Here is a 25,746-nt window from a genome sequence, read left to right on the forward strand (position 1 = left end):
TAAATAATTCCCCAATTTATTTTTTTTTGGTCATAAGAAGAACTTGTTTCCTTTACTTTCTCTAATTAACCCTTAAAGTGCTGAGCTTTTTTAAAAGAGTGCATACAAAACGGAATTACAATTCTAGTGTTTAGAGACTAAACTACCATACATGTTTAAATGGTTAATGACTGTTTCAGATGATTACCACAGTAAACTGAAGTTGTATATACAATTTGTACTTATCAATGACTTGCAAGAACTAAACTAAGCCTAAGGGCATTCAACTCTCTACCAAAGTATAATAATGTCTTTATTATCCTTGAGGAAATTTGTCTCACAATTTGTGCATTACACATAATAAAAACTTTATAAGTAAAGCAAATGAATCATATGTTTATACCAATTTGCACACAATGCTTGCTTGATTAAACCATTTGTATGGCATCTGCAATTCAGGACCCTTACTTTATGCTCCGTCTCCATGTGGATCTATCCAGTGCCACAACAGTAGTAGAAAGAAGGGTGAAATTACAACGGCTCCTGGTGATTACAGACGCCCAACCTGTGACTGGAGCTGTGTCTCAAGGATTGACCTCTTTAACCACCCAAGAAGTTGCAAAGGGAAAAGATGGTCTCTCGAGACGTATAATGCCACAGAAACCTTTTGTTAAATAGTATCTCTCTTTAATTGCTTCATTTTTGTTTTAAGGTTTGACTCTTTGGTCAATGTTTTTTTGTTTTGCTATTTCACAGACTCTACCTCTCACATATCAAGTGTCTCTATCTCAGAAAAAGATATTATGGATACACTTTCTGACCATGCTCACCGCATTGCTAACAACGTCTTAAGTCACTCAGGCGCAGGCAGTGACCTGGAAGTGGATGTCAAGGTAATGTCAATTACCTACCAAAAAAAAGTGCTTATTTATATTAATTCATATTCATATTGTAATAGCTCTAAGGGAGGCAACTCAACAAGGATAAGTCTTTATTAACAGAACATCACAAACACAGAGCATAACAGTGTCTTTAGCATAGCTTCTTGTCAAGCTCCTACACTCAGACAGAACTCTCAATTCAACTCTTGTCTAGTTCCTAATAGTGCACAACTTCTGTTGAAATGATGTATCGGTGCACTTTACAGAGCTACAACAATATAATTATTATGCAGACTATAAATTAAACAAAATTATTTTCTGTAAAGCAGTGGTCCTCAACTGGTAGCTTCCCTTTCAGATAAACAGCCTCTTTTTAAAATGTCTTGGGATCATAGGTTCAATTTTAAAGAATGAGATACTGACACATAAGATGTGAATCAGAAGCTAGGTCAGAACAGCATAACCTTAACATCATCTGCTCTTAATTTATCACAGAAAAAGAGAAGCCATTTTAGTGGTAGATTTGTTCCCACAAGGGTTATATTTCTTATTAGGCACATATCTTATTCCATATGTTAGGACAAATTTATACAAGTGATCCTTCTTCCCTAGTGCCATAAAAGAATAGAATGGGTTGCCTGAAACAGCCAGGAAAACCAATGACTTTGACTTAGAAGAGTTTAAGCTCTTGATAAACATGAATGACTAGATTGACGCATAAAATGAATAGGATGTAATTATCTTCTCTTTTGGAGCAACATCTGTATTCTTTAAGATATACATAAAAACATAAAAAAGAATAACAATTTTAAAAATGTATAAATAAATGTATTTTGTTAACCTTGTTTAATACATTTTGGACATAACTTCAGAAATTAAGACTATTATGTCCTAGCTAGGGCAGGGGATGGCAGTGGTCAGAGCTCAAAATCAGTACAGTGGGTAGGACAGTCCCAATCACATACCAGGCAGCCAATATTGTTCAGTCTCAGACTTAGTATGAGATCTCAGTATCATTCTTGATCTAAATAATAATAATAATACATTTATTTAATATGGCTGTTAACTCAAGTTATGAGACAGTAACATGATAACATCTTGGTGAAACATTGTCATCATGTCCATAAGTATTGGAGCTATTCACTATAAACTAAAGAATGTCAAGGACACTAAATCAAACTTCACTATTGCCAACTAAAGAAAAAAAATAATTGAGCCATATTGAACAATACCTCAAAGCGTAACAGTTGGTCCTAGTATCAATTCTTCTTTATTAGCGCTAGTCAGTTGCGCATTTGTCTTAGAATAAGTTTTGTTCAAATCCTAGAGTGAGAGTTTATTATTTCCTTCATATCAACATTATTTTGCGCTAGAATCAGAAGTGTTTAGAAACTTGAAGTCTGCAGGGCTAAAAAAAAGTGTACACAATTTATCATAAGCTTTTTAAAAAACAAAGCTTATTTTGCACACCAGATACACCAAAATAGTTTTTTTTCCCAACAAAATGAAAATGTAGACTCACCAATCAAAAGCATGTAGACAAAGTGTGTATTTCACATCTCCAAGATGTTGTATATATTATTTTATTTATTTATTTTTTTATTGTTTTTATTTTGGTATGGATAAAATGGTTTATTTAAAAAAAAAGTAGAAATAATAGTGCTCTCACTGTAATGTCAGTCTTTATGTGATTCATCTCAGCAACAGGATCTCTGGCTCCTATGTAAACAGTGCTATTAAAATATTTTTCTTTTCATTGTCTTTTTGACACCAGAAGATCTATGGGGGAAGTAAAGTTTTCCTGTTAATGTGGACAATGGTCATTTAGAGTTTGCAGTGACCGGCACAATAATGCACCCTTGCCAACTTTGTCATGTACTTGTCACACCTTGGCAGGCTTTAAGATCATCTAAAAATTCTGGTATCCCTCGGAATACTTGTACCCTTTGACCCCACAGTTAAAAGTTAGTTTTTCTTATCACCCTGTCAACTTTAAATATTTCATCTACTGTTTATATTCAGACAGTAGTCTACCAGAAGCATACTTTATATAGTTTATTTATACTTTTATCCAAATTCACTCTGTGATAACTGTATCTAGAATTCATTAAGCTTTAAAATCGTCTCAAAATTCTGGTATCCCTCAGAGTACTTGTACCCTTTGACCCCACAGTTAAAAGTTAGTTTTTCTTATCACCCTGTCAACTTGTCCCCTAAATCAGACTAGCGTTCAAATAGTGTCAATACACAAGATATAAAGTTAGCAGAACCTATTAGTAGGTTTAATGTAAATAAATTATGCCTAGCTATTTCTAATGATTCATTTGACTTGTAGCAAGCTGCTGAGCTCTGGATACAGACACACCCCAAGAGGACTGTACTCCGACCATTCTCTGGCAGATCTGTAAGATCTCCACGATCCAACTTTTTTACTTTCCACACTTTATTTTTCCTTTTTTTTTTCAACATTTACAAATATTTTTATATTTCATTTTATATCAACATGTTCTACAAAAAGATTTTTTTTTTATACTAAAAAAATTGCTTTTTTAAAATAATTATTTATCACTAACATATGAAATCTTCTAAAAAAAAATTGTTATGGCTTAATTTGAAAAAAAAAAATTTAATCTACTGTTTATTTTCAGACAGTAGTCTACCAGAAGCATACTCTATAGCTTATATATACTCCTATCAAAATTCACTCTTTGGAAACTATATTTTAAATCTATGAAGATATCTGCATCTTTAAGACATAAAAAAATAGTTTCTATATTTTTTCCTTTTGTATTTTTTGTTATGATAAATAGAACACTTGACACTGTACTAACAAATACATGTTTCTATGTCGACACTGTTTTTATATTAAGTAAAGTACACTTAAGTATCACTTATAGATTTAACAATCATTTATGTCTTGTATTTCTATTTTCTATTGCATTGGCTCAAATTTCATGCTAAAATTTTGCTGCTTTTAATTTTATTTTAATTTTTTAAATTTTATATTTTTATTAATTTTTTTTTTTTTGCAATTTTTTCTGTTCCTTTCTTTCCTTTTGCACATTAAAAAAAAATTGGTATTTTCTGTGACAGATGACATTAATTAAATTGTTTATTTTAAATCAAATACATGTATACTTATGCGTAGCATATTTTTGCTTTTGATGTTAATTTGGTGTTTTTGTTTGTTAAGGGTTAGCATTTGATATACCCTAAAAAAAAAAAAGTTTAATTAAAAGTATAATAAAAACAATCATAATAACTTTCGTTTATACCTCAGAATAAATATTTCTTGACTCAAAGTTGTATTTTTGAAATTAAAAAAAAAAATCTAATCATTTAGGATTTTGTTATTTTTTTATTCTGCATAGGTCGATACAATTATTTTGATCTAGACTTCAAACAACCACCTGATGAAATGCAAACAATTCTTGACATGATTTTTTGTTTGTTTTTGTATTAAAAATGAGAAATGTGTTTATTTCCAGGAAGCAGTTGATGAAATTATGAAGTCTAGTAGATCCAGCAGTATGACTTCCTCCACTTCTGCTGCTGAATTTAAAAGTTCAAGTACAAAGTCTATAACAACAGCAGGTGAGAAGCTGTGCCAGATTTTTTATGCTTACGTACTCCCTACTTATAACATTTATCAAATGTCTGTCGGCTACTTTGACAAAACTTTTCAACCTGCCAATTTAATGTACATCATCATATTGAGAAACAAAAATGACCTGTTTGAACTCACTGAGTGAATGTATTTCAGCTGCCAGAGCTGCAGGAGTAGACCCACCTTTGCTCACGGCAGAGCATCAGATCAGCCCAGAGGTCCTTGAGGCGTTGTCTGCACACAGCCTCACCCCTGAACAGATTGAGATGGCCACTGACAGTGAGGGCAAGTTGAATGTCAAGGTTGACTTGGACCAAGCTATGGGAGGAGTTCAACATGGCCGACTTCACGTAGCTCCTGGATCAGGTAGCCTGCTTTAAAAAACATACAAACTTCATATTCATGTTTTGGAATGTACTTCATGTCATGAAATGTACTTCATGTCATGAAATGTACTTCATGTCTTGGAATGTACTTCATGTCTTGGAATGTACTTCATGTCTTAGAATGTACTTCATGTCTTGGAATGTACTTGATGTCTTAGAATGTACTTCATGTCTTGGAATGTACTTCATGTCTTGGAATGTACTTCATGTCTTAGAATGTACTTCATGTCTTGGAATGTACTTCATGTCTTAGAATGTACTTCATGTCTTACAATGTACTTCATGTCTTACAATGTACTTCATGTCTTGGAATGTACTTCATGTCTTACAATGTACTTCATGTCTTGAAATGTACTTCATGTCTTAGAATGTACTTCATGTCTAGAATGTACTTCATGTCTTACAATGTACTTCATGTCTTAGAATGTACTTCATGTCTTGGAATGTACTTCATGTCTTGGAATGTACTTCATGTCTAGAATGTACTTCATGTCTTAGAATGTACTTCATGTCTAGAATGTACTTCATGTCTTACAATGTACTTCATGTCTAGAATGTACTTCATGTCTTACAATGTACTTCATGTCTTGGAATGTACTTCATGTCTTGGAATGTACTTCATGTCTTGGAATGTACTTCATGTCTAGAATGTACTTCATGTCTTAGAATGTACTTCATGTCTAGAATGTACTTCATGTCTTACAATGTACTTCATGTCTTGGAATGTACTTCATGTCTTGGAATGTACTTCATGTTTTGAAATGTACTTCATGTCTTGGAATGTACTTCATGTCTTGGAATGTACTTCATGTTTTGGAATGTACTTCATGTCTTAGAATGTACTTCATGTCTAGGAATGTACTTCATGTCTAGGAATGTACTTCATGTCTTGGAATGTACTTCATGTCTTGGAATGTACTTCATGTCTTGGAATGTACTTCATGTCTTAGAATGTACTTCATGTCTTAGAATGTACTTCATGTCGTGGAATGTACTTCATGTCGTGGAATATACTTCATGTCTTGGAATGTACATTATGTCTTAGAATGTACTTCATGTCTTGGAATGTACTTCATGTCTTAGAATGTACTTTATGTCTTGGAATGTACTTTATGTCTTAGAATGTACTTTATGTCTTGGAATGTACTTCATGTCTTGGAATGTACTTCATGTCTTGGAATGTACTTCATGTCTTGGAATGTACTTCATGTCTTGGAATGTACTTCATGTCTTGGAATGTACTTCCTGTCTTGGAATGTACTTCATGTCTTATAGTGTACTTCATGTCTTGGAATGTACTTTATGTCTTGGAATGTACCTGAAGTCTTGAAATGTACCTTATGTCTAATGTACTCCATGTCTTAGAAAGTACATGATCTAGTCAAAATGATAGAGATTTCATATTACCAAGTCCATACAACCTCCCAAGCTTATTTCAAGTGGAAGAATGATGTGATGCTTTCCAAACATCAATAGAGCATTCAACATTTTTAAAATAGGTGATGAGATCTGTTTGAGAAATGAAATGCAATAGGGTGTTTCAATTTGCTAGACCAAATATCATTTTAAAAACAAAACTTTTTTATGTATCGCTCAGCTGTGCAATATTTCTTTAATCAGTCATGAAAAAAGGAAGAACCTTTTCAAACCTTTTATTTTATCTTGAACAACTCACAGGTGTTGAAGACGGCAGACGACAGGTGTCCATTCCTGCTGGCAAAGGATCACATTTAGAGGATTCTAATCTTGATGTCATTTCCTATCAGGTTCCTGATTCTGGTGGAGAGGACAATCAAATTGTAAGGAGTTGGCTCCCTTATTTTATAATGTATTTTTTAAAATCTTTTTTTATTTAGATTTTAAAACTTAAAAAAAATGATGAACCCTAGTAACAGCCTTGTTCAAATCATTAAATCTAAAATATTGGAAGATTCAAGTATGAAAAAGACTTCACCATATTCTTAAGAAGACAAAAAGACTTATTAAAATGCTTAATACAATAATAAAAATCACTTTATTGTTCCATTTTCCCTGAAAAACTTTTCAGTACTCTGTTTTTTCTATAAGCCATTAACTCACAGAGTGGTTTACCATAATAACTGCATAATTTAAGGAAATAAATAATAATATCTTCATGAGCAGTACATATTCATTTATATATGAGCTTATTGGCAAACTATCAGATAAAGAATCTAGCAGTAAAATAAGTAATTATTCAAATATAATTATTTATTTTTTAAAAGAATAATTTAGCCTCTAAAGTCAAGGCAGACGCAGAAGCTGTAGATGATGACTCCACTGAAGGCTTGGCTCACTCAGAGGATGTGCAGAAAGACCTTTTAAACAAAGCTGATCTGGACAGTGCTGCCCTGGCTGTTAATGAAGAGCTTGATGTAAGGCTGAAATCTTACTCCATCAACTTCAAATATAAAAAAATAATAAAAATTATAAATATAAAATGATGATAAAATTATAAATATAAAATGATGATTTAAACTATAAAAATAAACAAATAATAGGAGCTATAAATAAAAAATGAATTTTGAAAATTAAAAATGAGGTCATACAATGAATGAATTTTATACTATTCCTCATTTTATTTTTTTAGCAGTCAGCTGCTACTAGTAAGAAGGAAGTTGCATTTGATAAGCCAGAGCAGACGTCAAGTCAAACAACCAGCCAAATGTCAAAGACTCCTGACAAGAAAACTGCACAGAGTTCAAAGGTTGTATCATATCTCTTTCCTTTCATTTTTTCCTTCTATTCTAGCAAGAGATACTTGTGCAGACAATCTTGACCTAAATGTGTGACCTTAACCTTGGTTGACCTTTGTGCAGATATAGTAGACAATCTTGAGCTAAATGTGTGACCTTAACCTTGGTTGATCTTTGTGATATAGCAGAGAATCTTGAGCTAAATGTGTGACCTTTGTGCAGATATAGTAGACAATCTTGAGCTAAATGTGTGATGCTTGTGACCTTAACCTTGGTCAGGCTCAACTCATCAATCCATCTTTCTTTATAATTCTCCTCTTGCCTTGTATCATGAGTATCTCGAGGTGTTCCTCTCAGCACAGATTCTTACTTTGATTATCATTTCGAAAAACATATTTTTAAAATTTCAGCTAAGTGTATACGTCTCAAATAGCCTCTGACAACCAGTCCAACTCCTGGCCTTTACTTGTGGCTCAGATATAAAGTCTGGCAGAACTGTTTTTTACTGACAGGAGAAGGAGTGAAGGCCAGTAACTGGTGCCTAAACCATTAAGCGTTGGGCTGGAGGGGCTTGTTAGCCATTGCTGGTCATCCACCTAGGACAGGGGTTCTCAACCTGTGGGTCGTGACCCCCTTGGGGGTCGATTGACGATTTGCCAGGGGTCGCCTAAGACCATCGAAAATTATTAGTTGTTAAAAATTGTTATTGTCTATTCTTCTATTGCTGTGTGTGTGTGTGGGGGGGGGTCGCTTAAGAGTGGGGGATTGTAGAAAGGGGTCGCCGAGCATTAAAGGTTGAGAACCACTGACCTAGGAGAAGGAAAACTCTAACTCAAACCTCTTGCAGTTATACCCAATCATGGGAAAGGCTTCGGGAGTCAACCCTGAGGAAAAATCAGGAACCGACGACCCTCAGGCAGTTTGCCGCTGACTTTTAACTGTATTGGCAATCGCCATTCTGTTGGATACATCATCTGTGTGGAGAGGGGAAACTGATGTGTGGGTGACATCGTTCCGACCAATCTAATGCCCAGGCATTCATCTCGTTTCCATGAGATGATCCATAGTCACTTTGCAATTGAAGAAGGCCATATACATAAACAAAACTTGGCTTCAATTTTATAGACCTGACGTTTTTTTTTTGTTTTGTTTTAGTTTTGTGTCAGCTGTAACTTTCAGAACACCTTCCCCTAACACTGGTTTAACTCGTTCTCTCCGTAATTATTTTACCACATTCTGGTGGAATCAACGTTGGTATCGTCAGTTAGGAGAGAAAGAGTTAACTTAAGTCTTTCATTTTGTATATAATTATGTTTGTGGAAATGGCAATAGTGTTCAGATCTTTCTTTAACTGTAAGCAATGATTTCATCTTAATTGGTCACAAATAAATGTAATACTAACACTAGAACCTATACTGTAATCTTGATTACTTTCACCTTTAAATATCACTAGTGTCACCTTTATAGTACAACTATTAGAAACTTCATTCAATTAAAAATAAAAGAATTCTGTTGTGTACTCAAAAGATCACAAAGGGAATCACAGCAATCACTTCACAAAAGTCTGACGTCAATGCTGAAGGAAAACCTAGAAAAGAGAAAAAAACACCAGATCAAAAAGAGGAGCCATTTGTAGTTGGTAAGGACTTTGTTGAACTTGTGTGCAATAATTTTAAATGATTTTTTTTTTAAAGTTTTGACTAGTAGATCTCTTTATCAAAATTAATAACAACATTTTTGTAGCTGAATTTTTATTGTAAACTTCTCGATGAGTTCTTGTAGACATTATGGTTTGTATTTCATGTAGCTTTCATTGTAGGCTAGAGATAAAAAGATGGAGTAAAAATTTCGAAATGGACATGCTTGTCATCTCTTTGATGCTTACAGCATGCTCTGGGCACTCTGTTTCAGTATATTTTCTGGACATGTGCAGGCATAGAGTATATGGGAGAATGTATCATTGCTGCCTTTTAGGCACTCAGGAAACCAAAAACATCTCGAGTTGGCATTCCAACTCAAGTCTTCTGTAGATGAATTAGTTTAAGCCCAATGTCTATTATAACAAGGATAATGTTCATACTTAAAAAACAAAAATTCTATGTAATAATAATTATTGATTGAAACTTCATCCTTGGAAGTTTTGGACATTCCTTCCGGATTGAAGTTTTTTACATTCTAGCCCAAACCTTCTGCAGGTCAGCAGGAGATAGAAGATAATTACCTCCTAGCCCAAACCTTCTGCAGGTCAGCAGGAGATGGAAGATAATTACATCCTAGCCCAAACCTTGTGCAGGTCAGCAGGAGATTGAAGATAATTACATCCTAGCCCAAACCTACCACAGGACAGCTAGCGATGACTGTAGGCAAAGTTCAAACCAGGGACCATTAATATGACAGTCTTGCCCAACCATACTTTTATAGCTCCTGTTAACACCATACTTCCTAATTTTACACTTTAGCAAAAATATCTTTTAGATTGCTTTTTTAGTTGTTGGGAATTCCAATCTCTCTCCTGACTTGTAAAATAGTTGTGTACTCCAAGTGACTAAACATTCATATTAAGTTTTAATTTCCAGCCTTATGCATCCTGCCATTTATTTCGAGAGTGTTTCATCAAGTGATGAATTGGTATTAAACACTGAAGCTCATCTTTCAGGTGGCGTGGATCACAAGAATGAGATTTCCTTGCTCTATGGGGGTGAGATGCCTACGCCAGGTGGGACTCCACCTCATCTTGTCCCCCCTAAAGCCAAAGTTGTCCCTACTAGCACCAAAGCTGCCTCCCAAAAAACCAAGGGTGAGGCTAGAGTGGTGTGTGAACTCTGTAACTCTAAATACTCTCTATACCAGATGTATTTATGCTTTTGACCTGTATTGAAATAGACCACTATGTTTTTTTGATATTTGATCATTGGATTTACTGAAATTTAAAACCAAATTTAATTACTCTACTTAAAGCAAATCAAATCAAAATAAAAATGACTAGGCTATATTTTAATTAATTTAAACAGTATTACTAATAATTTGATCAATGTTTTTATTAAATACAGTATATTTTTGTCTTATAAATGGAAAAAAAAAAATCACTTAATTGTCATATTCGCCCACAGAGTGGTAATTGTTACGTCTTCATATTGGATGAGACTCTTTAGACATGAAAACGACAAATCACAGCTTATAAATACTTTACTCTTTATTAATACTGAAAACACTTTCTTGTTCATATTCCTCCATTTTGGTTCTTCTCCTTTCAACACGCATTCGCACCATTTCACATTTACACTAAGATGCGCACGTAACACCCCCCCTATTTAACAAGTTCGATGTACATCGAACGTCCAAAATACTAATCACCACATATCTTATCAGCCTATTCCAAGTTAAAAATAATCTAAATTCTCTGTAACATAGTGAACCATAATGTCATACAAAACAAAATCATATTAATACCAATACAATTCTAACATTATCTTTAACATATAACATTTATATTCACCAATTGTGATAGTAACCATCACAATACTAATTGTTATTATGAACAATTGACATATATATATATCTATACATATCTCTATGTAATCATGCAGATTTCGTTAATACCACTCCCCGCCTATAATTCAATTCAAATCTATATCTGCTCACTAATCATTGTTGTGTACACTCACAATTGAACAACTCTCTGTTGAATATCTACTACACTCCGTGCCAGAATTTACAAATGTACACAATAAAACAGCTTAATTCTTAACAGAATGTCAGTAGTCATGATATACTCTACACAATCTCCCCAACCTTTAAGTACAGCGTGATAATGTATCTGCCACAACATTTTCTTTCCCCGGTATTGTTTTGATCTCAAAGTTATAGTCCATCAGTTGTAACGCCCACCTAGCAATTCTATTATTACCACATTTATTTAAATTAATGAATGCTAACGGAGCATGATCAGTCCATAATTGAAATTTAGCCCCCATCAGATAAAAACTTAGCTTTGTTATGCACCACACAATTGCCAGCCCCTCTTTTTCAATAGTTGCATAGTTTAATTCTGCAAGGGTTAGTTTCCTGCTTACATAAAAAACAGGGTGTGCAATTCCACTATACTCTTGCATCAAACAGCCCCCTATAGCTATGGATGAAGCATCCGTTGCCAAAATAAATTCTCTAGTACTATCGGGCAATTTTAATATTGGTTTTTCAGAAAACACCCTCTTAATCTTGTCTAGCGATCTTTGACATTGTTCAGACCAAATTATAATGTTAGATTTCCCTTTCTTTGTAAGATTTGTAAGAGGTTCAATCATTTCTGCAAAATTTGGAACAAATTTTCTATAAAAATTGCAAAGACCTAAAAGACTTCTAATTTGTTTTTTTGTTTTTGGTATACTAATATCCATTATTTTTGCAACTGTTTCTTCCAATGGTGTAATTGATTCATTTTTTATCTTGTATCCCAAAAAAGGAATTTCACTAAGTCCAATTTTTATTTTTGTTGGTTTCAATGTCAGATTGTTTTCCTTGATAATAGCAAATATCTCTCTTAGACTCTGTAAGTGTTCGTTCCAATCCTCACTAAAGATGCAGATGTCATCCAAATAGCAAATAGTGTCTCTTCTGTGACCCAGTATCTTTGCCATCATCCTGTTAAAAGTGGCTGGGGCATTTACTAAGCCAAAACTCATCACCTTCCACTGATAGACGCCGAACGGTGTCTTAAATGCGGATAGTGGTTTAGCCTCTTCCTTTAGAGGTACTTGCCAGTATCCTCTAGAAAGGTCCAACGTGGTGAAAAGTTTCGCTTTTTTCAATTTAGTAAACATTTCCTCTGCCTGTGGCATTGGGAATGGGTCAAATTCTGTAACTTTATTTAGTTGACGGTAATCCACACACAGTCTAATGTTGCCACATTTTTTTTTAACCAGCACAACTGGTGCAGCACATGACGAATTAGATGGTTCTATTACTCCCAATTTAAGTAGCTCATCTATTTCTTTCTGTAACGCTTCTCTGTGATGTAATGGTACAGCATATTGAGGTAGTTTATTTGGAACTCTGCCTGTTAATTTGATATCATGTTCTATGATATTCGTTCTTCCTGGTAAATCTGTAAAAATATTCTTAAAATCTTCCAATAATGTTGTTACTTCCTTCGTTTTGTCTGACGAGATTCCCGTCACTTCCACATCTTTCCATGTTTGACTGACATCAGTTGAAATTGTTTCTATGTGTCCCAATCTTTCCTCTGTCTCAAAGTCTACACTCACTGATGTACCTATGACCAATGGGTCTTCTTTACTGCTTTTGTCACTTTTTTGTTGCGACCTAAATTCTTTTAGCATATCCACATGAAATATTTTCAGCCTTGAATCAATTTTAATTTCATAATCCACATCACTAATTTTCCTTGTTACCTTATAAGGACCCAACCATTTCGTGAATAGTACATTCTCCTTATCCTTTAGTAATACCAAAACATCTTGACCTACTTCTAGTTTGGTCAATTTCCTGTGTTCATTCACCCTAGACTGTGTTAGTTCACTTTTATCAAGTACATGTTTGCTCGCTTCTTCACAAGCCTTTATTACTTTATTTCTGGTTTCTGTCACTATATCGTAACTTTCTTTATTTCCAACATGTTCTTGTGGGAGTATTAGTTCTTTAAGAATTGTCATTGGGCCTCTTGGATTTCCTCCATAAATCATCTGAAATGGTGAAAACCCCGTGGTTTCATTACGGCTCTCTCTGTATGCGAAAAGGATTGAGGGTAATGCCACATCCCATTCTTTGGGATTGTCATCTGCTACTTTCGATAACGCTTTCTTTAACGTACAGTTAAAACGTTCACAAATACCGTTGCTCTGCGGGTGATACGGGGCTGTAAACCTTTGCCGAAATCCAAACATTTTCAAAAATGTTGCCGTTAGTTGACAATGGAACTGTGTGCCCCTATCTGACAGTACCTCTTCAGGAAATCCAAACCGTGTAAATAATGTATATAACGCTTGAACTATATCACTGGCTTCAATTCTTTTTAGTGGAATAGCTTCTGGCCATCTTGAGCACACGTCTATCACAGTTAGAATATATCGATGACCCCTATTTGATATCACCGGCATGGGTCCAATCAAATCAATCGCAATCTTACTAAATGGCCTTTCTGGTATATCTACCTTTTGTAATGGAGCTCTGATTTTTTTAGTGCCTTTCATTTGACAAACTTTGCACGACAACACATAATTTTTAATGTCTTTACTAATAGATGGCCAATAAAAGTCCCTAAATATTCTTTGTTTCGTTTTGTGAATTCCCATGTGGCCTGCATATGCTTCATCATGCCCATTCTTCAATATGATATTTCTAAATTCAGCTGGTACAACAACCTGTATAATTTTTCTTCCTTGTGACTCAATTTCTCTTACCAAAATTCCTCTTTCTATATAAAATTTTCCTCCTCTACCTCCTTTCTGGGCCAACTGACGCATCTCTAGGTCATTTTTTTGTTCTGTAATAAACCTTTCCTTGTCGAATACTACATTATTAAGTTCTAATGTTTCTGAGTTTTGTATTAATCCTTCTTCTTTTTTGTTCTTATCTGGTAACTGGAATAATTTTTCCAGATCTCCTGCATCCAGATCCTTACATTTGGATCGAGTAATACTCATTCCGAAACACTTTTTCCAATTTCCCATATCCTTTTCATTGCAATTCTTTATACCTGGAATATTTCCAATAATCAAATCAATATGAGCATGGTCTATTACACATGCATCCACAATTCCAGTAAAATATGGTGTATCAATTTTAATTCTAGCAATTGGTAATTGTACAGTCTTCCCATCAAACATCACACAATTCCTGTATTTGCCGATATAGTCCTGTTCTTCTACTAATTTCTTATTAACACCCACTATTGTACTGCCAGAATCTCGTATCGTCCTTGCTATTTTGTTTCCCACGAAGGTCTCAAAATACTCAAGGCTTCCTGCACATGTTAACATTGACAGGCTTTGATCTCTTCTATCTATGGTAATATAATGTTAATGAGCTACTCTATATTGTGTCTTGAAATGATTTTAATTAACTTGAGATTAATAAAGTTTTAAAATATTTAATTACAAATTAATTCAGATGAAATGGATAAAGCATCTTTTTGTAGTTCCTTTTTAAATAATAGCAAAATATGACATTTTCATAAAATTTTAAATAAGTACCAGTACCAGCATAAATATTGAAAATATTTTATTTTTTAAGTAGTCAAAGTGTTACTTAAATATTATCCAAATCCTAATTATTCACAAGGATGCTTTATGTTGAAAGGAATTCTGGGTTACTCAGAATTGAATCAAATCATATTAATAATAATAATAATATAGCCTGTGTATATTCCACTTTTGTCTGTATTTATTGAGTGAACTTATTTCTTTATTTAATGTTCTAAAAATGGTTGAAGCATCCAGTTGTTAGGTCTGGCAAAATCAATGTATTTGTGTTTCCAACTAACATAAAGTTTTATAGATCTGCTTTAGACTGCTAGCTTGCTGATGAATTATTTTGTTATGTTAATGCTAGAGGCTAACATTTTGTCCTTAATCTAACCAATGATTTTAACCAGTTTTGCGTTCTCATTTTATTTTTACATGACACAAAATGAAAACGAAACAAGAAGTATTTGTTGGGTTATTACAGATTCTATGAGTCTGAAGATAGGAAATAACTTTATTCCTCAAGACATTGAGACTTTTTTTTTTTGGTTGGTATCATCAGTGAAAAAACAGACAACTTGAGATTTGTTGAATATATTCACTCTTAGTAATTTGAACTGTGTGTAGACTTCAAGAGCAAAGTAGTAAAGTAGCTTTGAAACATTGATCTGTTCACCACATATTAAACCATCATTTACTCTTTATATTCCCCCTCTGTCTATCTCTTTCTTTCCATTTCTCCCATTCTCTTTTTCATTGTCTCTCTGTTTCTTTCTCTCTGACATATGCCTTCTAGTAATCATTCAATTTATTTGCTTAAGATTATGAATAATCTTTATTTCACTGGAACGTTCATTTCTAGAGGGGGAATGTTACAATCAGTCTAAAGGCTCCCTAAACTTTCCCATCCAAGACCATAGCATATATACAAATATTATACAGAGAAACTTATACCAGCACTGGTTTGTATTTCTGCAGGTAAACCAAAAGAAAAGAAACCAAAGAAAGAGCCTGCACTCAAGAAAGAAGCTGCAGCTAAAAAAGAAAAGCCAAAGAAAGCCAAAAAAGGAAAGAAAGGGAAAAAGAAAGAAGAGCCTCCCCAAGAGGAGCCAGTGCCTGAGGAACCTGCACCAGTGGAGGTGAAACCACCATCTCCTGTGCCACCTCCTGAACCGGCTGAACCAGCAGAGGAGGACGAATTTATTATTGTAAGATATGAGACTCTAACACTTTTTTTTTCTTTTCTTAAGACTCAAAATAGAAACAGCGACATGGCCTAAATTGTGCCGATGTGCCAAATACCCAAATATCAAAATTTAAACATGTTCTATGTGATGAGAGGTTTGTTGGCTAGTATTCTTTAAGGTTTTTGCAAGTTCCTTAGTGTTCTTTAGTATTCTTTAAAATTCTTTAGTATTCATTAAAGTTTTTTACAGTTCTTTAGTGTTCTTTAGTACTCTTTCAAATTCTTCAGTATTCATTAAAGTTTTTTACAGTTCTTTAGTGTTCTTTAGTACTCTTTCAAATTCTTTAGTATTCATTTAAGCTTTTTACAGTTCTTTAGTGTTCTTTCAAGTTCTTTAGTGTTTTCTAAAGTTCTTTAGTGCTCTTTAGTATTCTTTCAAGTTCTTTACTGTTATTTCATAGTTTAGTAAACATTTGTCATTCAAGGAATTGAGAGGACTTATTCAAACACTCATTGCTTGAAGTTTTGATAGGTTCACAAAATAGCACAAATATGTAAGAGTCTGATGAAGTCAAACTAATGCCAGGCCCTGTGAAAACCCTCTGGTGTCATTATCCCCACTTCTGTCTGAAAGTTCCTTGATGATTGAGACCATTCAGTGTTTGAGTTGTCGTCCATCATTTTTTTTTTGTCATGGGTCTAAGCAGCCGAATGCTGTGCACTCCAGGGAATTTCTTCATATTCCTATTTTGTAACTGATAATTTTCATTTGTGTACCATGACTCCAGATGACAGTAAATCTGAAGATGGTCTCCTAAGTGGAATCAATAACAAAAAATCTGTCATGAACTAGGCGAGGTAACAGTTGGAACAAGAGAGCACAAATGTTAACATTAACTTTCACCTGCTTTTTTAGAAAAGAAATAAGGAATTTCAGTTTAGGAGTTCAGTTCTTGAGCAAAACAAAAAATTTAGATCTTCAGAAAGTCGTCTTAAGTAATAGACTTCAGAAAGTCATCTTAAGTAATAGACTTCAGAAAGTCATCTTAAGTAATAGAATGAGAAAATCATCTTAAGTAATAAACTTTAGAAAATCATCTATGTAATAGACTACAGAAAGTCATCTTAAGTAACAATCTTTAGAAAGTCATTTTAAGTATGGTAATAGACTTCAGAAAATCATCTTAAGTAATAGACTTCAGAAAGTCATTTTATGTAATAGACCCTCCCATTTATTTTTGATACTTTGATATCGTAGGAACTATTTTGTTTGTTTTTGTCTAGCATTCATCTTCTGAAGCCGAGTCTGAAGAGGAGGACTTTGAGTTTAACATTGTCAGAGAGGTCACAAGCCCTCCACTACCCCCTGAAACTTCAGCGGGACCCAAATCTGTTGGCAAAGGACCTTCACCAGGTCCTGATGAAGATGAATCTGAGGAGGTAATATTTACTTTCTTTAGGGGACACCTATGATTAATTAATTAATTCGCACAAGTGCTCCTTCTTCCCTAGTGCAATGCAAGAGAATGTTGCCTGAATCAGCCAAGAATACCAATGGCTTAGCAGAATTTAACTCTTTCTCTCCTAATTAACAATACCATTGTTGATTTGACCTCATTAAATTAAATTAATGTTTGATTTTATCAACTTTACTTTGTGCTATATAAAAAGAGTATGCATTCCCCTTTAATTCTGGACCAAATAAAACATTTTCTGATTACAAACGAGAAATTTATTCCAGCTTAATCATAATAGGGGAAACAAAATACTAATGAGAAAATGAAGAATTCCATCGGAATTACAGAGAGAAAGAGTTAAGTCACTGATTAATATGTATGACTAGATTGACACATGAAATATGTAGAAGGTAATTCTCTTCTGAATTAACATCTGTAATATATTAGATAACATAGATTAGTCAGGGGACATAACCAGATTTTTATACTAGGAACATGGAAACGAGAGCAAAATAATGGCTAAAAATATATAACTAAAAAGGGAGAGAAGACAGTGTTTGGGGGGGGTCGGGTGTTTTAAGTATTTTTTTTACAAAATCTTGCAAAACTTTGAGCTATGTTCATCACTTAAGGTCACACCTTTTCCTTAACCTTTCAGGAGGATGTCACAGCTGTGTCCAACTTGAAGTCCATTTCCAATAAAGAAGCCAGGGCAGCCAAACAAGCTGCAGCCGCCGCCAAGAGAAGGGAGGAAGTGGAACGCAGGCGACGTGAGAAAGAAGAGCAGATCAGGAAGGCCAAGGAAGATGCAGAGAGACAGATTGCTCTAAAGAAGGAAATGGAGGAAGTGACCAGAAGAAAAGAAGAAGAAAGAAGGTCAACTAAACAATTTTTAAAATCTTTTTTATTCATTTTTATTGTCCCAATTATATACCAGTAATTGAAACAACTTAAGTAACTGCCTGGCAATGTATGCCTACAATGGTGTGCCACTTCCAAATGTATTAATTTTTAACTGCCAAAAAAGTTAATTAATTAAGTACATGATATAATAATCTATTAAATTTTAAAAATAAATATCTTTTTTTATCATCCAAAAAATAATGATAATCTTATCTTATATAATACAGACGTTACTTAAAAAAAGAAGATGATTACGTCCTACGCGTCATGCATTTAGTCATGCATATTAACCAATGACTTAAATTCTGCCAAGTCACTGGTTTTCCTGGCTAGCTCAGGCAACCCATTCCATGCTCTAATAGCACTAGGGAAGAAGGAGTATTTGTACAAATTTGTCCTAGCATATGAGACGAGGAATGTGCCTTTATCTTTGTGTCTTTCTGAGTATTTTATTAAATTTTGTTTTTGTATTTGAAGATTATGGTTCAGTGTTTTATGTATAGTTGCTACTTTACTTTTGAGTCTTCTGTCCTGAAGGCTTTCTAAATTTAGTGATTTTACTAAAGGTGTTACTCTAGTCAAATGTGAATATTCGTTTGTTATGAATCTCACTGCTCTATTTTTGTGTTAAGGATAAATAAACTATGAATTTATTCTTAGCAGTGAGATGTTGGTACACATTTTGTTAATGTTGTAAAAAAACAAACTTGAAATTTGAAACCACATTAAACTTCCAGGCTCAGAAAACTGGAAGAACAAGAGGCAGAGGAGAGAGAGAGGAGAGAACAGGAAGAGGCTGAAAGGAGGAAAAAGATTGAGGCTGAGAAAGAGAAGAGGATGAAGGAGGAGTACATGAGAAAGAAAGAAGAGGTGAGGAGGAAAGAACTGGAAGAGGAAATGAGACGCTACGGTTAGTTTTGTTTTATATTTAAAATGCAGCAATATGGCTGCCATTTTACTCTCCTGTTTGAAGATGCATTTTCTCATGGTCTTTAATGTTCTCTTGAAGTTGAATCAGTGTTTAAGTCTTGGCCCTACTATTTAGCACCTTTGCTAACGTTATTAAATATTAATTTTAGAATTTCATAGGCACATGAGTTTTTTGTTCTCTTATCTATTGTACACAGGAGACATGGTGGCTGAGCGGTAAAGTGCTTGGCTTCTGAACCAGGGGTCCTGAGTTCAAATCCTGGTGAAGACTGGGATTTTTTTATTTCGAGATCTTTGGGCGCCTCTGAGTCCACCCAGCTCTAATGGGTACCTGACATTAGTTAGGGTAAAGTAAAGGCGGTTGGTTGTTAAGCTGGCCACATGACACCTTTGTTAACTGTAGGCCACAGAAACAGATCGTCGGTTCTATTGACCACAAGGTTCGAAAGGAGAAATTTATTTTTTATGTATTGTACAACATAGTCATAATCAGAGGATTCAGTGGAATAGGCTCACCTTTGTCCATAAAATACTCTTACATGTCATGCCTGTCAATTGGTCTACTTGTGTGGCTTGGGTATTAAAAACTATTTCTACTAACAGGTGAAAATGGGGTGATGGATACATGGTACCTGAAATTATTGGGTCTATGGGTCTCATTTACTTAATAAAACTTTCCACAGTATATAATAGCTATTTCCTCTTACCGGTATGTTTATATTTGCTTCTCTACTACCTTATCTTTTTCTTTTCATTTCATTACAATTATTTCACTAATTTATCCTCTCATTGTCTTTGTTTTACTAGTTTATTCTCTCACTGTATTTGTTTCACTAATTTATCCTCTCACTGTCTTTGTTTCACTAATTTATCCTCTCATTGTCTTTGTTTTACTAATTTATCCTCTCACTGTCTTTGTTTCACTAATTTATCCTCTCATTGTCTTTGTTTCACTAATTTATCCTCTCATTGTCTTTGTTTCACTAATTTATCCTCTCATTGTCTTTGTTTTACTAATTTATCCTCTCATTGTCTTTGTTTTACTAATTTATTCTCTCACTGTCTTTGTTTCACTAATTTATCCTCTCATTGTCTTTGTTTCACTAATTTATCCTCTCATTGTCTTTGTTTTACTAATTTATCCTCTCATTGTCTTTGTTTTACTAATTTATTCTCTCACTGTCTTTGTTTCACTAATTTATCCTCCACTGTCTTTGTTTCACTAATGTATCCTCTCACTGTCTTTGTTTCACTAATTTATTTTCTCAATGTCTTTGTTTCACTAATTTATCCTCTCAATGTTTTTGTTTCACTAATTTATCCTCTCACTGTCTTTGTTTCACTAATGTATCCTCTCACTGTCTTTGTTTCACTAATTTATTTTCTCAATGTCTTTGTTTCACTAATTTATCCTCTCACTGTCTTTTCTTCTTCCTTGTTCTCATGTTGGAGAGTTCTGATCTAATTGAATGGCTTTTATCTGCTTGTATTTGTTATCCTTTAAGAAATGCTATTGGAGAGACAGAAAGAAGAGGAGAGGCTAAGAATGGAAGAAGAACTAAAAATGTCCAAGATGGCAGAGGAGGAAAGGTTGGAGTATGAGAGGAAAAAGAGAGAAATAGAAGAAAGAGAAAGACAGCAGAAACTAGAGGAAGAGTAAGTCATTAGTCATATCTGCTGGTAGCACAGTTTCATTTTGAGTTTTCATCTCAGTACAGATAAATCTGCATGTACCCACTGATATTTTGTTTCATGTCTGGCTGAATTTTACTTTTTCACTTACTTTTTTTAAATTTTGGGATCTTGAGTCCATCCAGCTTTAATGGGTACCTGACATTAGTTGGGGAAAGTAAAACGGTAGGTCATTGTGCTGACCACAGGACACCCTCATTAACCCACTGCTATTAAAACAGATGACCTTTACATCATCTGCCCTATGGATCACAAGGTCTGAAAGGGTACTTTACTTTTTATATGTAACAGACATGCTCAAATCTTTCCCTTTATAATTCCTAAATAGACTATTCTAAAACTCACTATCACTTTTGACTATTTCTTAGCTATCACTATTACTGCTCAACATGTTCGTATGTCTAATTTGAATGGCCAGAATTAGGCACCAACATTTAGTGTCAGCTTTACATTGGAAACTCTGCCTCTTAACTTGTGCATGTAAACAAAATTAACACCAAAACTGGAATATTTTGTGATTTAAGAATATTGTCAAAAGGAAAAGTGTTATAAAATCTGACATTCACTTTATTAAAAAAAAGTTGAAAAATATATTTCTTTACCCATTTTTACAAACATTATAGAAACTCACTTTGTCTGTCTGTCTGTTTGTAGACATTATTCTCCCACACCCAATTATGAACCAAGCTGAAATTTTGCATGGTTATTTCTTTTACCTGACAACACAAGAATTAAAAAAATTAAAGAATTAAAAAAAGAAATTAACTAATTAGTTAATTAACTATTGGTAATTATTTTGTTTAGTATCACAAACAAGTGAAAGAATTTGACTGAAGTGGAGGTATAAGCTGAATTAGTTCCCTTTATAGGTCATTGAGTCTTAGTGAACACAACATAGGCTCTCCACTAGCAGAGTGGTCACCTTGTTGGCTTGAGAATGTTTGAGCCATGAGTTTGAATTCATATCATTGCCCCTTTTTTTCTATTTTTATAAATTCTTTTTTTATTGCTAGTCTAGATCTATTACAAATCTAATTACATGACTGATCCAAACTAATGGATAACAACAATGTTCAACATAAGCTTTGTTTGTTTTTTTTTTATTAAGTATTTGTAATATTTTCTAGTTTTAAATTTACTCATAGATTGCGACTAGCAGAAGAGAAAAGGAGACTTGAAGAAGAAATCAAACTTCTTGCTGCAGAGAAGGCCAGGGAGCAGGCATTGATAGCTGCCAAATTGAGATTTGAGAGGCTATGCAAGGAAGAGTCAGTTAATTTGGATCAGGCACATAAAGTGAACAGAGCATTTGTCTTCTCCTACTTTGAGCTTTTACAGTGGCTGGGCCTGGATGTGCCAGATTTTGAACTGGCCAAACTTGCAGATTATTAAAAAAAATTAAGAAATGAGCCAAAGTAGCAGATTTTTGTTTTTGTTTGTATTGCCAAACTCTGTAATTTTGAAATGGTCAAATTGATATATTTACAAAAAAAGAATAAATGATGAAATTAGCAGGTTAATTGCGGGTTTGTACTTCAGCAAATTTAAAAAAAAAAAGTTTTTTGCTAAAACATATTCATTTAGATAGCAAGCTTAGTTTTGGGTTTCAATATCTTCTTGTTAATTAATAGCATGTATCTAAATCAAAGTTAACACATAAATACAAAAAGAATGCAACTTTATAAGATAAAGCTTATCATGACCAACTAACTTATCATGACCATCTTTAGAAGTAAAAATATTTTCATATATTGATAATGTTTGTATACGAGTAAAATTACTTGTAATGCGAATGAGCTTATATTGCTTGCTTCTCATTACAAACAATGTTTTATATCATATTTTATTTAATTATAACTGCAATTGTAACTCAATCTTAAAATAATTATATTTTTACACACTATTTACACTTAGTACACAGTATTAATTTTCAGATGTGTATTTCTATTTGACTCTTCAAGTATTAATTGACGAAATAACTGTGATCACTAAAAGAAACAATGAAATTGTGTACATTTTTTACTCTATTTGTATAACTTCTTTTCTAACAAAAATATTTTTACAGAATTATGTATATTTGTATCCAAAGTTATTGCATATTAGAACATATTCTGTCTGTTGTCTGTTGGCCTCTGTCAGTCCTAAAATGACTTTGGTTCATCTCAAACATATTAGAAAATCATGAACTGTATATAAATAAAAATATCTGAATCTTCTAGAAGTTGAAAAACTCACTGCTTGCTACTAACATAAGCATAATACTGCACAAAAGAGTCCCATGTTAATTTTTTTTGGTTTCCACTATACTATATTTTAAATATATAGATCTATGAAATATTCGAATTTCTTTCACTTAAAATTGAAACAATTTTTAATGCAGATATTTTAAAATGATTCCCAAACTTGAATACATATATATAACTTATAGACAGGCCCATAGCTATCACACAACTTATTGTAACTTTTTAAAACTCGATACTAATTTATAATCACTCGTTTTTTTACTACAATAGTTGAACAATGCATCGTGTTGAGAGGATTATATTATTAATTCTCCTAAGTATCCTTCTTGCATCTAATTTGTTTGAAATATGTTTGTTTTTTAAATGGTTCATTCAAATTTGTTATTTTTATATTTTATTGTCATTTGTATAAATCTTTAACTTCAAGTGATTAAAAAAATGGAAAAACATATGAATGAAACAAAATTACCTTCACAGACTACTCCATGGGGACTTATTTCTAGTCTGTCAAATTATTCTAAGTACATTTAGAAATACATTACAGATAGCACAATTTGTAACAAAATACTTATAGCTCTTATTTTATGCAGCATTTCTTTCTTTATTTTGCTTTCAAAAAGGAATTCACTTAATCACCCATATCTACAATATAAGGTTAATCATTTTTTCTGAGCTCATATATAGTGCTACATACATTAGATTAAGTTCTACAGTTTGTAGAATTGACATACAAAATCTAAACTCATTGGCTGTTAACAAAGCTGTTAATTAGATAAATCGGTTTTTAAAATAACCAAATTAATTGTAGAGAAGTTTTTTTTATATCCTTTTTATCAGAATATAATCTTGTTATTCAGTTTTTCTCAATAAACTCTCAACTTATATACAAAAAGACTCCAATGTTTGAGCACAAGCCATGATGATAATTATCTCCTTTCTTTGATGTTGATTTTAGGCTAGCGTGCCATCTGATATTTGTTAATTTAATTAATGTAATTTATTAATTCGCCATGTCGATTGCCAAAACTTTATTCAATCCGTCCAGAATTAATTAAAAGAAAATTAATTGCCATTAAATATTATACTCTAGCATTACTTTGTCTGGATGCTGTTGTGTTGATTCATTCATGCCTTGTTCAATTTGTTTCTTTCTGGACTATATTATAGTATTACTCCATTTGTATGCTGTAGCAGATATTTGGTTTAAAGAACCCAGAAATGTTTTGGAAGTTCTTCAAATCACAGAAAGCTATTTGTTATTGTCCACATGTTTATATAGATCAGTGCTGGTCTGATGATTTATGGAAGAAAAAAATAAAAAATCTGCCATAATAATATAAATGTTTTTAAATTTTTTTATTTTCATATATTTCTATTCAGAAAATGGCTGAAAATATTGGTCATTCATGAAAATAAATTTTGTTTCATTTTCTCTTGTTGTGTTCTTATTTTTCCTATTTAATTAGGTAGACTGTTTTATTCATGGATTGCAGCCATTTAAAAAAAAAGCTTTTATATTTATCCTCTTCAGGAGATTAGGATGAGTGCGTTATTTCACGTGAATACGCAAACCCATCTTAAAAAAGGAAATCAAACTATAATTTGAAAATAAATGTAAAGGTCCTGCAGGGTTATAAGTTATATGCTAGGACTAAGTCCTACTAGTGCTCCTTATACCCTAGCGTTGTAGAGCATAAAATGGTTTGCTTGAATCAGCAAGGAAAACCAACGACTTGGAAGCGTCTGTAATTTATAAGATAATTTTATAAGAAAAGGAATTAAATATAAAAGTGTTCATTTAGAACCCAAAGCCTTAATCTTTTGAGTGGATTATACCTAGAACTAGTTGAAAGAACGTCAGTGGAAGCCTGTTTTACGGTCTTTTGTTTTTAACTTTATAAAGTAAATTATATAGTTCAGTGATTTGGAAGAGTAGAAGTATGGCACCAAGTAAGACGATTCTGGGAGCTTTTTCTTTCGTATATTATTTATGGATATTATTAAGCTCTTTATAAACTATAATAATTATGCTTATTCATGTGTTGTTCAAGGAAAAGGGTATTACTTCCCTTCCATTGTAAATCTCCAGTGGAAGCTATTTCTAGTTGAAGAGTGTTTTTCTAAAGTAAAAATTAGATCATATGCAGGGGGCGGACTTGCTATTTGGGCATCCGTGCAAATGCCCGATGGGCCGATGCTTAAATGGGTCGATGGGACTACCGAATGGGCCACATTAAAAGTCAGTAAACGTGATTGGCCTTTTATAAAAGCAGGACGAGCGGTCAACTGTGACCAGTGACAGTACATGCCAGTTCGGCAACGACCTGTGTGTAAATATTACGCACGCAAGTCACGGCGATTGTGATCATTCTGAGTGGTCAAGAACGTTCCATCCGATTCTAGAAGGCCAGTAGAGACAGTATATAAGAGCGAGTGTGTCAGAAAGACTGGACTTCACGTTACATCGCAATATGACCAGTAGTTAGAAACAGTACGGTGTGTGAAGTCAGGCGGAGCAAGGCTAGGTTTTTGGACAGTTTGTGTAATATTGTTGCCAACTGTACAG

General features: G+C 33.4%; 1 protein-coding gene across 10 annotated transcripts in view; it reads left to right on the top strand.

Moving 5' to 3' along the window:
- Positions 1-24,612, top strand: part of LOC106058674 (inner centromere protein-like) — an 80,413-nt gene extending 55,801 nt beyond the window's left edge. For 6 of the 10 annotated variants that reach the window (XM_056014037.1, XM_056014038.1, XM_056014042.1 and 3 more), the window contains 15 exons: positions 736-872; positions 3,196-3,264; positions 4,349-4,454; positions 4,624-4,833; positions 6,531-6,652; positions 7,097-7,246; positions 7,462-7,578; positions 9,095-9,206; positions 10,224-10,364; positions 15,748-15,977; positions 17,240-17,395; positions 18,071-18,288; positions 19,053-19,225; positions 20,751-20,901; positions 22,083-24,612. In XM_056014037.1, coding sequence (XP_055870012.1) covers positions 736-872; positions 3,196-3,264; positions 4,349-4,454; positions 4,624-4,833; positions 6,531-6,652; positions 7,097-7,246; positions 7,462-7,578; positions 9,095-9,206; positions 10,224-10,364; positions 15,748-15,977; positions 17,240-17,395; positions 18,071-18,288; positions 19,053-19,225; positions 20,751-20,901; positions 22,083-22,329 — 2,339 coding nt within the window. In that variant the 3' untranslated portion in view covers positions 22,330-24,612. The remainder of the gene's footprint in view (positions 1-735; positions 873-3,195; positions 3,265-4,348; positions 4,455-4,623; positions 4,834-6,530; positions 6,653-7,096; positions 7,247-7,461; positions 7,579-9,094; positions 9,207-10,223; positions 10,365-15,747; positions 15,978-17,239; positions 17,396-18,070; positions 18,289-19,052; positions 19,226-20,750; positions 20,902-22,082) is intronic. The other 4 variants (XM_056014040.1, XM_056014044.1, XM_056014039.1 and 1 more) reach the window with 3 other exon arrangements.
- Positions 24,613-25,746: the final 1,134 nt, after the last annotated feature.

This window comes from Biomphalaria glabrata, chromosome 16 (assembly GCF_947242115.1).
Source record: "Biomphalaria glabrata chromosome 16, xgBioGlab47.1, whole genome shotgun sequence".
In the NCBI taxonomy this organism is placed as follows: domain Eukaryota; kingdom Metazoa; phylum Mollusca; class Gastropoda; family Planorbidae; genus Biomphalaria; species Biomphalaria glabrata.